Genomic DNA, 17,819 nt, shown 5'->3' on the forward strand with positions numbered 1-17,819 from the left:
TACAGTAGCAATGGAGCTACAGTAGCAATGGGGCTACAGTAGCAATAGGGCTACAGTAGCAATGGGGCTACAGTTGCAATGGAGCTACAGTAGCAATGGAGCTACAGTAGCAATGGAGCTCACAGTGAAACAACTGAGAATGTAAACACAGGGGAAGGCAACTTAATTATAAAGGAGAACCACTCCCCACCCCCGCCCCGTCTGTCTGCACAAGACACTGTAACCATTAAGAGAAACAGTGGACCCTGGGCCCCGTCTCACCTGCAGGCTGCCTGTCAGACTGAAAGGCAAAGGGGCTGCAGGGAGTGGGGCCGGGGCTGAAATTCCTCCTCCTCAGAATCACAAGCATTCGCTTATTATTGCCATTGGCACTTGCAGTATTTACTCACACCGAGGGGGTGTTTTCCTTCCTGGACAACTTGGAGGTGAGACGGGCCTCCTGTTGCATCATCCCTACCTTGATGATTACCCCGGATCCATAGCTAAGGGCTTGCTGACTCGGTGACCGAGTTTTACAGGGTTAATTTGCGAAGAAAAGGCAGGGATTTCAATGAGACCAAAGAGTGGCGGTGGAGACGGGTCTGCGGATGCGTCTTACGGTCCCTCCCCCTCCACCCACAGTCTGTTAATTCTGGTTTCTTTCAACCTGTTAAGTGATGCCTGACACGGACAGTTTCGGTTGTTAATGCAAATAAAAGAAGGCTTTATATCTTGTTTATCTTGCGCTGAAAGCTTTTGCATATCTGGATCTGGATACCATTCATTGTGCTATAATCTCATTATAAATGAGTATTGGGCAATTTCTCAGTGGATAGATATTAATGTCACTAAATATTAATGACACCGATTCGTAGGGATAAACCCTCAGGTATGACCACGCGTTGGGCGGGACAAAGAGTGCCTTTTGTCAATGACCATTTAATGGAATCATCTCTCAGTAAAATAGTTTCATCATTTTTAGTGACATCAACTTCGATGACAACTGTCTTTATCACCTTTCTAATCCCACTGGGAAGGCGAGCACGGGGAACTCAATCGATGTCGACATGGAAAACGCTGTTAGGTGGATGGGAGGAAAACATCGAGAACTGGGCATCTCAGTGAATCGGCACCATTCACTCGTGATAAAGTAAAGCGTTTACCTATAAATAATCACAGAGGGTTTCTGACTTTTCTCTTGATCTCATTTTAACATGATCTCACTCATAGGTGGAGTCTAATGAAGAAAATAAACTGATGAAGAAAGTAGACATAGAAGCTTGGAACGGACTGAGGGATCTCAGAGGGAAGGCGGAGACGGGGGGTGGATGCAGAGCGATTAACCAGAGAATTTAGATGCATATATGCAGAGCCCACGGACACAGACACTAGTGTGGGGAAGGCCTGGGGGCAGGGCACCGATGTGGGATGGAGGGGGGCAATGGGGGGGGGAAGGGGACATCTGCAATACTTTCAACAATAAAAGTACATTTAAAAAAAATCATGCATTTGGTTGGCTCATAATTGGTAGTTTGCTGTGGCTATTTATGGTGTGCACTGCACAGCTTATGTGGGCCAGGACGGTTCTCTTCTGGAATTGATATCAATTTTTAGAACAGGCTGGTGGATTTCTATACCACACACTCATTTCTTGTCAAGCCCGGCTCCTTTATTTATTGATTTACTAACTCTCACCCGAGGACTTTTTTTTTTTTCCATTGCTTTTCGGAGAGGGTGAAAGGGAGAGAGAGAAAGAGAGAGAGAAACATGGATGTGAGAGAGACTCATCGATTGGTTGCCTCCCACACGCACTTGACCGGGGCTGGGGCTCGAACCTGCAACCGAGGTACCTGCCCTTGACCAGAATCAAACCCGAGACCCTTCAGTTCGTGGGCCAATGTTCTAACCACTGAGCCAAACTAGCCAGCGCTTGCCTGGCTCCTTTATAAAAATGATCTACATCGCCACACGCAGTGTCAAACACAGAAATAATAAATGCTCATCTAAAACAAGACCAGCGCAGCCTGTCTAGAAACGCTCAGCTCCATGGTCAAAGGATAAACACGGTGGCCCACGCGCACGTCTCTCGATTAGGTAGAAAATTCTGTTCTGTTTCCGTTTTTCAGGAGCCCATTCAAGGGGTTCGTGGCGCATTTTGGAAATGTGTGTTCACAATGAAAAAAAGTAAATATCAAAAAAAGTTTTAAAACAGAGTCACTGTTATTCATGCCTTCTCAAAGTTACGTTTTAGAAGAGCAACACATGGCAAGCTTAGAGTAACAGCAATCTTTCATGGACTGCATTGGATGGCAAATGTATCTCATTTATATTCATTGTATCCAACTTAGAAGCAGTGGGTGTAATATTATGATACATACGTCTAATTAACTCAATTTCTCTTTAGAGTAAAGCTATAGCTCAAGCCAAATGCTGTCTTTACTGGCTCATTTCTTCTTCTGGGTCTGGTCTCTGCATTTTTCAGTATCCTCAAGCTTGTATCTTCAAACTACCACGTTAAGCCCGAAACAAAGAAAAGCTATCTGGCTCTTACTTTCCTGTCCCTAAAGACCTTGTTTCTGGGCAAATGAACAAATAAAAACAAATTAAGCAAACTGTTGCAGGTGATTTTAAACATTTTTTTTTTTAAAAAAAAAAACAATATAACACTACCGGTAAAAATGTACAAACTTTCATTCATCCCACAGAAAGATACTTTATAGCCATTGCCCAAAGGGAAGACTTAGCTCTTGAATCTTTTTAAGTTAACCCTTACTCTGCATACACTTTATTCCAGAAAGAGAAACAAAGACAAGCCTGTGGACTACCTTTCAAGCAGATTCCCGAAAGCCGGTATTCCCAGTAGCCTCTGTCATCGTTTATCGCAATATCCCAGCAGCAGAGAGAAAAAAAGAAATTAACCCAACTCACCGGTTCTCAGGAGGCTTTCAGATGGGGCTGCTCAGTGGGAAATCGGACTCCTTCCTCCAAGGACTGCCTGACACAGCTTTTCAATCAAGCAAGCGCCCCAGCCCTGACCTCCCGGGGTGTGAACGATCATTGGACAGCCCAGGCAGTTATATGGACCATCAGTGCCCGTAAGGTCATCCCTGGGTCACTGGTGAATCTATCATAAAAAAGTCATTGGAGCACCTCAGTCTCTCCACCTGGTCGCCCATCCACCCCACGTGTTTCAGATATAAATCAGAGGGAAGCCGGATGTCCTGAATACAGTGATCACATCAGGGCAGACACGTGGTTTCATGTTGAATACTTCAGTGCAATCTTTATTTACCTGCTGGCAACCCGGATGGGGTGGGGGGAGATTGCAAGTTCGCCTGGAGCATTTTCTGTGTGCAGGGCAGGAAAACAGCACAAATGTTTGTGGAGAGAGTAGGGGGGACATCAGATGCTGGGGAGGCCGGGCACGTGGGAACCTGCCTTGCTATCAGTCAGGACCTGGGACTCACGTGGGCCAGGGAGGCTGGTAGGAGTGGGGCTGTGTTTTGAACACTCTGGCCTGATGCTGGGAAGCCCTGCGAGCGTGTGTGCAATGTGAGTGCCACCCACGTGCGCAGCACACAGAGCCCGGAGGAATTCATTCCTTGTCAACACCGAGGGCTCGGCAGTGAGCAAGGCCACCCGTCAGCTCCGTGGGTGGAGGGCAGGCACTGAGCTATCTATCAGGGCTGATGAAATGAGCAGGGAACCTGCTCCCACATCGCGGGGATATCAGACCCCAGGAGAAATAACTTCCCGTGTGTTCTTTAATAGTTTCCCTAATGTCATTCATTTTGTTTTGATTATGGGGGTTAAAAAAAAAAAAAAAAAAGCCTAATTCTGCGCCTTCGTTTCTAGGAATCCATAAATAAAACATGGCTTATTTTTAATTGTTTTGTGTGCCTCGGGCTCTAGGTAGGCGCCTGGATAATTAACACATCACATCACGCCGTGGTTGCTGACATATTTTGCATTCTTAGTGGTAACCCTGGAGGACAGTGCAGAGGAGCCTGAAAAATACAAAAACACTGTGACACGAATAAGGGGACTGGGGTCGCATTGAAACAGGACGTGCGCTCTCCCAGGGTCTCTAGGAAACGCGTGCATTGCAAAGACGTTTACTACCGGCTTGTGGGCAAAAGTGCAGCGTGTCCAGCTGCTTCTGCTCACACCTGCTCCGAAGCTCACAGCGAAATGCCCAGCAGGATATTAAAGCTCCGTGGGCTTCATTCAGGGGGCCCGGACACCGTGCGTGCGCCCACGTGGATGGAAAGATGACGCTTAAGCGGAATCAAGCTCTTCTCCCGCTGCTACTGTTGGGAGCTGTTTCGGGCAGACTGACCCTCCTTCAGGACGCTGGCTGCCTCTGTCCAAGGTTCCTCCGGGGCTTCATTTCTTTGCATGTCAGCCGACACTTTCGACGTCGTACCTCGTTATGGTAAATAATCCACCCCCCGCCCCCCGATGATGTATCTCAGCAAGTGACGGGAGGCCTCTGCAGCCAGGGGGTGTGAATTCAGTCGGACCCTGGCACTGGGCTGCCTGTGGGACCTCAGAAAGCTCTTAGGCTGGGAGCACCAGCCCTCCCTGGGGCACCCAGACAGCATAACAGGTCCTGGGCAAGGTTATTATTATCATTATTTTATTGTTAATCTTCCCCCGAGGATATTTTTTTCCATTGCTTTTTAGAGAGGGGGCGGGACGGAGGGAGGGGGAGAGAGCGAGAGACATTGATCTGGGGCCAAGCATGGAACCTGCAACGGACGTAAGATGTGCCCTTGACCAGGAATCGAACCTGCAACCCTTCGGTGTGCTGGCCGACGCTCTAACCACTGAGCAGCTCCAGCCAGGGCACAAGGCTATTGATTAGAGATGATGGCCCCGGGAGCCATGCCTGGCACAGACACAGATGTGCCTCCTCAAACTTTAGAGTCGAGAGCGAAGATGCCCCCTAACGGTCCCGGAAACCAGGGGCTTGGTTTTCTTCATCCGAGCAGGTGCACAAGGAAAAACTTCAGGGCGGAACCCAGCGGATGCCATCGGATGGTGACGCAGGTGTCACACGGGAGCCCTCCAGCGACACTTGGCGGAGAGACTGTTGGTGGAAATTCTGGAGCCCCACAGAGCCGGGGCAGGAAGCGGTCCTTCGGGGGTCAGCCAGCCAAGGCTCACTGTCTAAGGCTGAGCATGCGGACTAACCGAGGGTCATCAGGTCTTGGAGGAGCAAGCATCTCAGGGCAGATCGGGAGGCCGGGACAGCAGTGACGTGGTGTTGACAGAAGCGTTCTTGTCTTAGCCACACGGCGAGGAGGGAGCCCGGAGCCCAAGAATCACTGCCCAGGACTCCCTAGGTTTCACCTCCAACCATCTTCCCATCCTATTACCTGCAAAGTCACGTGGCGAAGAGTGTCGCTCCGCTGACGTCCAGGATGGACTCTGCTATCTCCTGGGGCAAGCCCTCTGCTGCCTTCATGACGGGCAGAGAAGCTAACACATCTCGAGTCCTCTGGGAGGTCTAGTCCCGGGACCCTCCCTGCTGATGACCGTGAAGGCGTCTGGGCAGAAGGGGTGAAATCCCATGGGAATGCCCCTCCCAGAGTCTTCCTCTGTGAGATACACCCAAGGTGGCTGGGGGCCACCAACAGAGGGAGACGCAGGATTCTGGGCAGGTGTTTCGGGGCTGTTTGTCTGAGTTTTATTTTTATTTTTGATTTATTTTTTATTGACTTTAGAGAGAGAGGGAGGGAGAGAGAGATAGAAACATCAATGATGAGAGTCATTGATCGGCTGCCTCCTGCACGCCCCCTACTGGGGATCGAGCCCGCAACCCCGGGCATGTGCCCTGACCAGGAATCGAACCCTGACCTCCTGGATCCTAGGTCGATGCTCAACCGCTGAGCCACACCAGCCAGGCTGTGATTTTTAAAAATTTTTAGGCACCATCAGGGTGAACCATGGCCTTCTCTTTGACATGCTGCATTCTGGGATCTGAAGTGAGAGCTTTAGGATTAAGCCCCAAACAAAGTCCTCGTAAATTACCTCCATTTAAGGAGCAATCTGGTTGATTCTAAGAGGCGGGAGTCCTGGGAATTGATGGTCTGTGAGATGCCTTCAGAAGTAGTTTAAGTGGCCCTAGGAGATGGAATTGAAATATAAGCTCCAGAAATGGGATTTTTTTATACATTAATATCACAGCAGCCAGAGTTCAATGGAAATGTGCCCACAAAAGAACAAAATACATTTATTGTACGTGTGTGATTCATGCAGTTCACTTAACCTATTATTGTAGGGCTCCCCAACCCCTGCAATTATATATAAACATATACACATTACATATATACATTGTAGATAAATGTATACATTAGGTAACAACCTTTCCTCTTAAGTTTCTTAAAGCCACATATGTATCTACTTACATAGAATATATGAAGTGCATATATGTCAATTAAATGCGTTTAAATTGTATAGAATGACGTTTCCTCTTAAGTTTCTTAAAACCACCCACCCATAACTTATTTATAATATATACCATACACATGTGTGTATGTATGTTAGATTTATTAAATTTTACCTGAAGACATTTCCTCAAGTTTCTTAAAATCACACACAAATATTTTACTTATTCAGGGTGTCCCCCCAAAATGTATACACTCTGTTAATGTGATAGCTCAGCTGGTGTTTCTTTCTTTCCAGATTTAACCCATTGGAATTAATAATTATTCAAACTGTATACATTTTTGGGGGGACACCCTGTATAGTCTATATGTGTGTGTACATGTCTACTGGACACACGCATATCTGATTCCTGTTTAATGTTTGCTACCTGAGGTACGTAAGATTCTCATTCTATACAACTTGCTGTGTAAATTCGCTCTACGATTTCCACACATCAGTGTCCCAGTGCCTGGCTCAGATCCCACACGGGTACCCAGAATTTGAGAGTCCCCGTGGACCCCTATCCAACCCGTTCATCTGGCATTTCAAAAAGCATCTGGGGGAGGGACCAGCCGAATGGGAAGCCCACAGATCTTACTTTCGTTTTAAAGAATGCGGGTGACGTGTTTGGGAAATGTCACGTTATAGATAAAAAACAAGCAGAGCATCGGGGACCGCAGAACGGCGGGTTTTCAGTGGCTGTGAACACACTGCTTGTGGGTTCGGAGGGATGGCCCGGCACCACCCTTTCCTGGCTTATGTCACCGTGGGGAGGAGGTGGCGGTGGCCACGTAGCTGGCTTCCCCTCCCTGCTTGCCGAATGTGGCCGGACAGTCTGGTTCCCGCCGTTCTCGCATTGGGGCGTGATTTACAATATTGTTTCTTCTTGCTTACTTTTTAGACCTTCCTTTTTTCTCACTGTTTTTGGGGGTTTTCTTGCTGGTGGTCTCCAGAATACATAAGGTGTCCCAAAAAATGTACACACACTTTAGCAGCCCATCACTTACTTAATGTTCACTCCTTTCCAGGTTTAACGGATTTGAAATAATGGGTGAAGCCAGACTAAGCTCTGAACGAAGAAAATTTATCCTAAAGTGTCACTAGACTTTATTTTTATGGGGACACATAAAAGATAAAGTTGACGGTAGAAAACCAGCAGCTGTCAACCTGTTCAGGGTGCACAAACACCGCATGAAATGATTCCTGATGTGGGCAATTCCATTGCTTTGCATTATCAGCAGGGCCTGGACCAGAATGGTCGTCCGTTTGAAAACAGGCCTTGACCAAAATAAAATGACTCATTTCTGTAGATTCTTTTAAATGTTGAAAATGAACTGTATGTTAATAACACTGACTTCATCATCAAAGTGTGTGTACATTTTTTTGGGGGGGGGACACCCTGTATATAAAAACGCATTTGGTACAATCACGAATGTATTTGATTCTCACGTTTGTTATCCACCAGGGTTTTGTTTGGGTTTAGATTACTTACCCACAAGGGAAGGTGTTTTAAAACAGAGACAAACATAAAAATAGACAGTAGTTGTGTTTGTTGGCTCTGAGAGAGGAAGCAAGACCCAGGTAGGATTGCGCCACTCTGCTCTGTGTCAGGCGCGTGACCTGAGGCGATGGACTGCACTTCTCTCAACCTCCCTGTCCTCATTTATTTAATAAGATAATTGCATTGCACCTCATGAGGTCCTGGAGAGAGTGAAACAGGTGATGGTTTATACAGTAGTGAGCATATCCTGCTCATCTGAGAGCTGGTGGCTTTTACTACAGCTGTTTTGAAACAAAATGCCAATGTATTTTATTTTATTTTTTGGTTAAGCCATACAAGGAGGATATTTTTTCCATTGATTTTTACAGAGAGCGGAAGGGAAGGAGGGAGAGAGGGAGGGAAGGGCAGAGAGAGAGAGAAATATTGATGTGAGATAGACATATTGATTGGTTGCGTCCACACATGCCCAGGCCAGGGGGGGGATGGGACCTGCAACCCAGGTTCATGCCCTTGACCAGGAACTGAACCCGTGACCCTTCCGTGTGCGGGCTGATGCTCCAACCACTGAGCAACACAGGCCAGGGCTCAAAAGGCCAATTTTAACCACAGATGGCTCAACACTCTTTAAACCAGACTCTCGTCACCTGGCTTGAATACGTATTTCCAGGAGCTGACAGCAGCCCAGGGCAGCTTGTGTGTGACTCCGCCTGGCAGCAAAGTCTTTCCCAAGGCCCAGGGCTTTCAGCGCTTGTGTGGGGTGCATGTTAGAGGCAGCACTGGGCCCCGTGATTTACACTTAGCTTATACATTGGGGAGAGACCCTCATCTTTTTATTCGTCCTATCAGTGGCTAGCGAGCTGTGGAGACCACTCTGCAACAGGTCACCGCACCTTCTCTGTTGCATTTAAAGTTGCCGAGAAAAGTAAGCTGTTGCCCTACGGGGTAAAACAGTTTTGCCAAAATAAACTGTGATTTGCGGAAGGACACCTGTGCCATCTCTTCTCAGAGGCCATGCACCTTTGACCGTTAGAGTTATGAGAAGCTAAAAGGCATCTAGTTAGCTGCAGAGAACCCACCTAGATAGAACACTGTGTCCTTGCTTTCCAATCTAGCTTGTGGCAAAGAAACTTTAGACTGATCAGGGTTTTTTGTTTGTTTGGTCTTTTGTGTGTGTTTTCGTTAATCCTCACATGAGGTCATTGCTCTTCAGAGAGTGTGGAGGGGAGAGAAGGGGAAGAGAGAGAGAGAGAGACATCGGTCTGGTTGTCTCCCACATGCACCCCCACCGGGACCAGGGAGCAAACCTGCAGCCCAAGCACGTGCCCCTGACTTGGAATCGAACCCAAGATCCTTTAGTGAATGGGCCAGCGCTCTAATCACTGAGCCACACTGGCCAGGGCTGAGTTTTGTTTTTAAGTGCAGGGGCCTCTTCCACCTACACATGAGATGTTTCTAAAGAGTGAGGAAAGTGACTTAAAAAAAATGACTTGAACCACACTTTCACGTCTTTGGGGAACAGAAGCCCAACAGGTTCCCCCATGCGTCGCTTCCTCAATTGCCATGAGGTTTTGGCAGTTCAGCCCCCGAGAAAGGGGAACTCCCTGCCGGCACCCTGGTTCCTGTAAGTGAACACAATGGATTCCCTGGCAAGAGCCATGCCCGGACCTGCTGTGGCTAAAACAGAGCAAGGAGGACCCTCTTTGAGGATCCCTGTCCCAGCATGCCTGACACTTTCATCACCCAAAGTCTTGTGTTTGCTTAGTTTTTTTCAGGCAGCTCTAGGAGGCTTCAAAACCCAGGCAACTCCCTGAGCTCCTTGCATGGCCCCAAATACGCCCGTTGTCAATATTAACTATAGCATCCAGGTTGTTGTGCAACTTCGAATTCTCAGTCCTGGCACTGGAGCTCTCATCCCTTTCCAAAACACTCCTTTTATCTAAGGAATCAACAGAAATGTAACATCGTTACAATGGGAAAGAAAAGCAACTCTCTGCTTTGTGTATCTATTTGTTTCCAGACAAGAGAGACTGGCAACAAGAATTCTAAAGGCTCTAGCAGGTGAGCACTGGATACTGTATAAAGCTGCTCCACCCACATTTGTGGGATGAAGCTGTAATGCGTTACATTGTGTCCGCCCCCCAAAGAGGTATGTTGGAGTTCAAACTTCCGGGACTTCAGAATGTGACTTTATTTGCAGATAGAGTCTGATCAACTTAAAATGTGGTCATGAGCCTGGCTGGTGTGGCTCAGTGGCTGAGCGTCCGATCCAGGAACCGAGAGGTCACAGAAAGAAAGGTTAGAAAACGAAGAAAACTCGGGGCAACCAAAGACTGATGGGACAGAAGAAGGCCAAGACGCCAAGGCATTTAAAAAAATTCTTCTTCCATGCCTTTCCTATCACATTGTGGCGTTGGGGGTTTGCTTGGGGACAATTCACCAGCCCAGGATGCTAGGGAGATGCCCCTGAGATGCAGGTGCCAAGGATGCAGAACCTCGAGCCCCTGCCCATGCACCCGGGCAAAGAGGAACCCACGGGAGGCTCCCGTGACTGAGGCCACCTGCCTGTACATTGACCTGGGGACTCGCAGTGACGCCAACACGAGCATCTCTGCACCCCGCGCCCACCAACCCGTGCCCGGTCCCTGCAGGCTTTCCCACCGTCACGCCCTTTGCAAATTCACGCCGTGCATTCGCCCCGAGACTGGGAGACCGGCTCCGCGCGGCCCCTGGACGGAGCATCCCGGCCCGTGCACGGGGCTGGAGGGAGCGGAGGCGGCTGCGGGCCAGCGTGTCCCAAAGGTTCCTGCTGCAGGCCGGCGCCGCCGCCGTTTCCAACCGGAGAAACAGCCACGGCGCGCGTGCGCGGGACATGCCCGCGATGCCCGGAGCGCGCGTGCGCGTGCGCGGCCCAGGGCGCGTATCCGGACGGGCCCGAGAGGCGCGTGCGCGGGCCGCTTCAGGTCGCGCGCGGGCTTCGAGGAGGCCGCGGCCGCGCGTGCGCAGAGCGGCTTGAGCGCTCTCGGGACTGGGGGGAGGCGGGGAGAGGCTCCGAGCGCGCGTGCGCGGGATCGGCTCTGGGCGCGAGCGCGGGCAGGCCCCGAGGCCGGGCATGCGCACAGCGCCTAGGGGCGCGCGGCGAGGTCCCGAGCGCGCGTGCGCGGGCCAGAGGCGCCGGCCGGCGGGTGCGCGCGCCTCCTCCCCGCCCCCACCCGGCGGAGACGGCGGCACAATGGCGGCGCCCGCGCCCTCACCGCGGCCCGTCACCCACCTACTCTTTGACATGGACGGCCTCCTCCTGGGTGGGTAGCCTGCGGCCGCATCCCGCGAGGGCTGTCCAGGGAGGGCGCGGGCCGGGGGCCGCGGCGGGGCCATGCCCGGGACCCCAGGGCGGGCGGGCGCGCGGGTGAGGCGGCCGCGCGCGCGGGGGGGGGCGGGCAGAGCCGCCGCCGTCGGTGGCCCCGCTTCCGGTGGCCGCGCGGCACGTGGGTCACGGCGCAGGAGGGCGCGGCGCTCGGGGGACCCCCTGGCGGGCGGGTGCGCGGGAGATTCGCGACAGGCGTGCGCGCGCCGCCCGGCCTCAGCGTCCCCTCCGCTCGGGGCCCGCGGGACCCCAGGGTGCCCCCCGCGGGGCTGCGGCGGCGGGCGCCCGGGGCACGCACCTGGCCTGTAGCATCTCGCGGAGCAGCCGTCCTCCCCCTGCACCCGCGGGTGTGGGGACCGCTGGCCGTCCGAGGCATTAGAGCGCCCTTGCTGGGGGGCGGGGGTGCTGTCCTCCCGGGGGCGGAGGCCGGGCCGCTGCGAATCCTCCCGCAGTGCGCGGGACCGCCCCACGGCGCCGCGCGCCACCCAGCCCCACGGGGCTGTCTGCGGGGCGCGGGGGCAGCGAGCGGCCAGCCCAGCGCCCAGGCTGCTCCGAGGGTCCCGCAGCCCTGGCGCCACCTGGGAGCTGCGGGGCGCTGTGGACCGGGGCCCTCGCCCACCCCCCCCCCGCCCCCCGCCGCCGCGCAGGATCATTGCATTTCAACGCCAGGGTCTGGAGGCACACTGAGTTATGCATCCGAGAGGCTTGCCCTTCTGGGTGGGCCCTAGACACAGCGCCCCAATAGTCAATTGGGGTTAGGCCCTGACTTCACCAGCCAGGCCGAGTTCAAGCAGAAAGCAAAGAATTTTTCATTCCTTGGCTGCAACCCAAAGCCTGACCCCACAGCCCGCAGAAGGCTTCACAGGACTAAAAACAAGCCCACATATGTTATGTAGATAACTGACCTGCTGGGGGATGGGGGGGGGTGCAAACGTTATAATGTCACCTCATAAAACCCTGTAAGGCTGGAGGAAATACAGCGTGTCTCCAAAAACTGGATACATGTTTTCAATGCGTTATTAGTTGCAGGGGCTTAAATCTGAAAAGAGACATCAGTTGAGCAATCAGCTTTGAAAGTGTGTATACATTTTTAGGAGGACACCCTGTATTTACATTGACAAATTAAGACAAAAAACACTGCAACTCAGAGAGGGAAAGTTACTTGCCCGAGGTCACACAGCCCATAAAGAGCAGAGCTGAGAAATGACTCCAGATCGATCTGGTTCTAAATATAACTGATGTTCTCACCTCAACTGGGTGAGTGTGACCTTGTACCCTGCGGATCACTTTGCCAGGTGGTTCAGTAGTAGGGAGACTGATTTCTTAAAAGGTACACAAATAAAAGTGCCCCTCCCTCCCTCCCTCCCTCCCTCCCTCCCTCCCTCCCTCCCTCCCTCCCTCCCTCCCTCCCTCCCTCCCTCCCTCCCTCCCTCCCTCCCTTCCTTCCTTCCTTCCTTCCTTCCTTCCTTCCTTCCTTCCTTCCTTCCTTCCTTCCTTCCCTTTCTTTCTAATCCTCACCAGAGGGTATTTTTTCCATTGCTTTTTAGAGAGAGTGGAAGGGGTGGAAGAACATCAATGTGACAGAGACACATAGATTGGTTGTCTCCTGCACATGCCTACCATGCTTGGGGATTGAGCCTCTTTATCTATGGACCCAGAGAGATAAATGGACAAATTCTCTAGGGGGAAAAAAGAGTCCCCATAAAGGTCAGTTGCTGGAGAGAACAGGGTAGGCAGCCACTAATTCCTACACGACTCAGTTTCACAAAGCTTCTGGGGTTCATGACTTTAGTTTGTAGACATGAATTTTCCTGCTCAGATGGTCAAGCAGTTACATTGTCAAATTCCTTAGCCTCTAATGAAAGGCCCAGAGAACCTGTTGTGGGCGTCTCATGAATTTTTAATGCACACCGAGATGTCTCATTAAAATTAAATTTATTAAACTTCTAAATGAGCTGGATGCTTACTCCAGACTCTAGATTCCGTAGCTGGTCCCTGAAGCGATAAAATGTGACTTATGTCACGTACCTGCAGATAGGTATCAGCCAGGGTCTCCTCTTTGCTAGTTCAGGCAAGTTTAATGGCATAGCACCTGGCACTGTGACCCAATCCTCTGAAAACCAAGAATTAGTGGCATTTGGGAATATAAGACTTAGCTCCCCCCGCCCCACCACCACCACCCGTTTCTGCCCCTTTTTCTGCTTTCCTTCCCTGGCTCAGGCCTTGCACAGATTTCTCAGAAATTCACCATTGTTTATTCGCTCTCTTTTTTCAAAATGTCTTGTATAAAACCCTCCGTTTCAAAACGCGCTCGTTTATCTCATTTAATCTACCCAATTATGCCTGCTCTGATTCTTAAGCACCTCACTTTAAGTGTATCCGTTGTTGGCCAAACAATGTATCATCAGTTTGTAATGAGTTCTCCTGCAGTAGGTCTGCTTTTGGGGATTTTGAATGCATTTCCCCAGGAAGTTCTCTTTGTTACTGTGTAGCCCCCATACTTGATTTTCAAGGAAGTGAAACTGAATGCAGTTTCAGGGGGAATTCTTACAGGAGGAGCCCGTTTAATCAAAGGGGAATGAGGAAGTAAATAGAGATTTTTGCAGAAACTTTTATGGGGACACCAAGACGCTTTCTGGGTATATTTTGAAATGTTTGATGCTGTTGTCCCTTCAAACAGAAAAGGCAATCTGGGATTCAGTTTTTGTTGATATAAGGTCACAATGGGCTTTGATGCAGGTAATCATTTTGGTTTTCATGCCATTTAGGGAAAGAGAGAAGGAGGACTGAGGTCCTTTAGGAACCAGAACAAGATTTTGAAAGAATTAAAAAGATGACAAGTATTGAACAGTGTCTCAGCTGCTGGGTAAGGAAGATTATCTAGTTTGAAAATAACTGAAATTAGCACAGGGGTGGGCCCTTCTCTTTAAAAGACAAGGCTGTTTCACCCTGGCTGGTGGGATCAGTGGTTAGAGCATCAGCCCGAGCATGGAAGGATCGTAGATTTGATTCCTGGTCAAGGGCACGTACCTGGGTTGCAGGTTCCATCCTGGGCCCCAGTCTGGGTGGATGCAGGAGGCAACCAATCGATGTTTCTCTCTCTCTCTCTCTCTCTCTCTCTCTCTCCTTCTTTCCCTCCCTCTCCCCCCCTTCCTCTTTCCCTTCCATTCTCTTTATTTTTTTATTTTTATTTTTTTAGTATATCTTTATTGATTTCAGAGAGAGGAAAGGAGAGGGAGAGAGAGAGATAGAAACATCAATGATGAGAGAGTCATTGATCGAGCCGGCAACCCGGGCATGTGCCCAGACCGGGAATCGAACCCCGATCGCCTGGATCCTAGGTCAACGCTCAACAGCTGAGCCACGCCCGGCCAGGCCCTTCCACTCTCTTTAAAAATCCATGGAAAAAATATCCTCAGGGGAGGATTAACAACAACAACAAAAAGACAAGGAAGTTTGAGATCAAGAGCAGCATTAATACAACCAACGCCAGGTTAAATTTTCTACTGGCAACATTAAAAAAAGCAAAAGCACACAGGTGAAACTTGAATGGTACATTTTTTTTTCTATCCTGTTATCCAAAAGGCTGTCATTCAACACATAATCGGTATAAAAAGCCATTGAGGTATTTTACATAGTTTTCATTGTTGCTAATCGTCACCCGAGGACATTTTTTCCTTTGCTTTTCAGGGAGAGTGGAAGGGAGAGAGGGAGGGAGAAACATCATGTGAGAGAAACACATAGACAGCTTGCCTCCCTTAAAGACTGGTTGCCTCCCACACTCGCCCCCACCGAGGGCAGGGACAAACCCACAACCCAGCTATGTACCCTTGCCTGGGAACCGAACCTTCCACCCTTTGGAGCTCGGGCCAACGTTCTAACCACAGAGCCACACTGGTCAGGGCACTTTACATCATTTTTGATGGCTAGTCTTAGACGTCTGTTCATTTTACACTCATAGCACATCTCAGCTCCAAGTAGCGACACTTCAGGTGGTCAGTAGGCACATTGGGTCAGTGGCTACCTTATTGGGCAGGGTAGGCCCAAAGCTTTAGCAAGCAACCCATGATGTCTGCTGTTGATAATGGGGCCAGGCAGAGGGTGGATATTAAGAATATTCAGAATTAGGGATTTTGGTATATGTGAAATGTGGTAGAATGTGAAAGTGTTGCCTGGCCGGCATGGCTCAGTGGTTGAGCGTTGACCCATGAACCAAGAGGTCACTGGTTTGATTCCTGGTTAGGGCACATGCCCAGGTTTCAGGGCTTGATCCTCGGTAGGGGGCATGCAGGAGGCAGCTGATCAATGACTCTCATCATTGATGTTTCGATCTCTCTAAAAAATAAAAATAAATAAATAAACATTTAAAAAAATATGTAAAGTGTTTTCCAGGTGTCTCATATAATAATTACTTAGAATCTTTAAAAAAATCAGTCAAGAAAAATAAGCTTATTTTCAAATTCATTAAAAAATCAGCAGGGAATAAGGTAGATCTGTGAGGGGAATTAGCTTCCGTGTTGTTTGTAATTTACCACGTCTCACACTTGGGCTTTATCTCCCCCTGCTAGGTGAAATTCGGTACCTCCCACCTTTGTAAAGGAATGGGCAGCAGGTTGTCGGTCGGTGTGAGGTCTCTGGACGGAGCAGAGCCCACATTGAAGGGGGTGCTGACTGTGGCCTTCTCACTTGAGTTCACTCGATGAGAAATTGCTGGGTAGAATATAGAGGCAGAGAACACCTGTGTTCATATTCAGGGTCCAACAAGATCTGGAGTAAAATGCCGGTGGGGGTTGGGAAATGTCAGAATAGCCCATGCTGTATGTCAGAGAAAATTCATCTGTGATGAGAAAGCTGTCCAATCATAGACTAAAGTGGGCAAATTCAGCGCCCTTTGGTTCAGCTTTCTGGTCGACCCGAGCCATTTAGCCTTACGTCTCTTCTTGTAGTCAGTCAGTCAGTGGTTCCTTGTCCGCAGCTGCTCCCATTCTAAAATACCTGAAATGGGAGCGACATCTAAATTGCAACATTTTGCAGATAAATAGGAGTTTTGTCTAGCTGGGAGTGTAAGGCACATGGCTTTCCCTTGCTGTCCCCTGGCTCCCTCACCTCAGTTTGGTTACTGGAGTCTGAACTACACACACAGGGCACAACCATGGGGAGCAGTCATCGGGCTTTCTCCTCAACCCCTTTATCTCTTTGCTCCCCACTTCTGTGTTTGGGGATTCGCTTTTGTCTTTTATCGTTCTCACTATTGGCTATTTATTGGATATTTTCTTTAATTTCAGTATCAGCTGTGCTCTGTCATTTTTCAGGGTCAGGTGTGGATTTAATGCATGAAAGAGCAAGGGAAATAACCCCCCTCCCCACGGAACGTTCCCGGTACCCGTCATTCATAGATGCCCAGGTGGCCTGTCAGGTCTTAGGATGAGATGTTTGAAAAGCAGTTGATATGCAGCCTGTAGCTGGGAGGCAGCACTGTGTTAGACTAGAATGCATGACATTTGAAAACAAAGTTTCTACTGTCAGGTGTATGTGAATGCTAGTGACTAATAATGACAGCATTTGCCTTATTAAAAGCCTTCTCTAAATTCTGTTACAGTGGGAGGGGCTGGCCTTGGTTTTATGGTGCAGATATCTGTGGTTAAAATTGCCTTCAGGGCGTGCAAGGAGATATTGCTTGAAAACATAATAATTGTGGCGCATACACATTCCTGCTTCAGAACCTTTTTTTCCCCTTGGCTTTGGCAGAATGATCAGATGGAGGACCACACTCACGCCTGACCCCAGGTCCTCACCTCGCTGTTTAACATGATTTTGCAGGAGAGATTTAATCACCTGAATATATTAGGCAGCCCTTCTTTATTCCATTAGTGTTTATTATTAGATCAAGTAAAATAATACCCCACTTAGGGAGAGGATGGAGCTTCTGTGAAGTCGCCTGAAGAAGCCTGAAGAAGGTAACAGTTATCTAATTGTATCTGCAGTACTGAGCAGTCAGCAGTGCACCTGTCTTGATGGTTACAATGTATTCTTTCCACTGATGGGTCTGAGAGTAGACCTGGGCCAAGACTTGGTGGCTGGGCTTGATGACTAGCCTCTTCATCAGTGTCCTCATCTGGGATAAGTTCAGAGGAATCCCCTGCATCATTTCCTCTTTGCCATCGGAATGAGAGGGTCCTCCTGGAATCCTGGTCCCTCCTTCCTCCAGGCAGGAAGTCCCTGCTTCTTTCCCTCTGAATGTTGGCTACTGCTGCTCCTTTGTTTTTTCCCTTCCCTTAATGCTTATATACCTCAAGATAAAGTGTGCTAAACTATCACTTAAACAAAAACAGAAACTCTGCTTTAACCTTCTGGTCCCCCAACAGCCTCTCTGTCTCCACCCTGAGCCATGCTTCCTGAAGAGGCAGGAGACATTCTCTGCTTCTGCCCCCTGATCGCCCTGCCTACCCTCCCGCAAGCTGCCTCTGCCCTACAGCCCTGCGAGATTGTGCAGACCAAGGTAACAATGCCTTCCCCATTATCAGACCCCGTGGACACTCTTTTCTT

The 17,819-nt window shown here is 49.7% G+C and overlaps 1 protein-coding gene across 4 annotated transcripts in view; it reads left to right on the top strand.

The window, feature by feature from the left end:
* Positions 1-11,128: 11,128 nt before the first annotated feature.
* Positions 11,129-17,819, top strand: part of PUDP (pseudouridine 5'-phosphatase) — a 188,556-nt gene continuing 181,865 nt past the window's right edge. For all 4 annotated transcript variants that reach the window (XM_087813585.1, XM_087813586.1, XM_087813587.1 and 1 more), the window contains exon 1: positions 11,129-11,211. In XM_087813585.1, the coding sequence (XP_087669711.1) occupies positions 11,142-11,211 (70 nt within the window). In that variant the 5' untranslated portion in view covers positions 11,129-11,141. The remainder of the gene's footprint in view (positions 11,212-17,819) is intronic.

Source organism: Miniopterus natalensis, chromosome X, assembly GCF_054644295.1.
Source record: "Miniopterus natalensis isolate mMinNat1 chromosome X, mMinNat1.hap1, whole genome shotgun sequence".
NCBI classification, from domain to species: Eukaryota; Metazoa; Chordata; class Mammalia; order Chiroptera; family Miniopteridae; genus Miniopterus; species Miniopterus natalensis.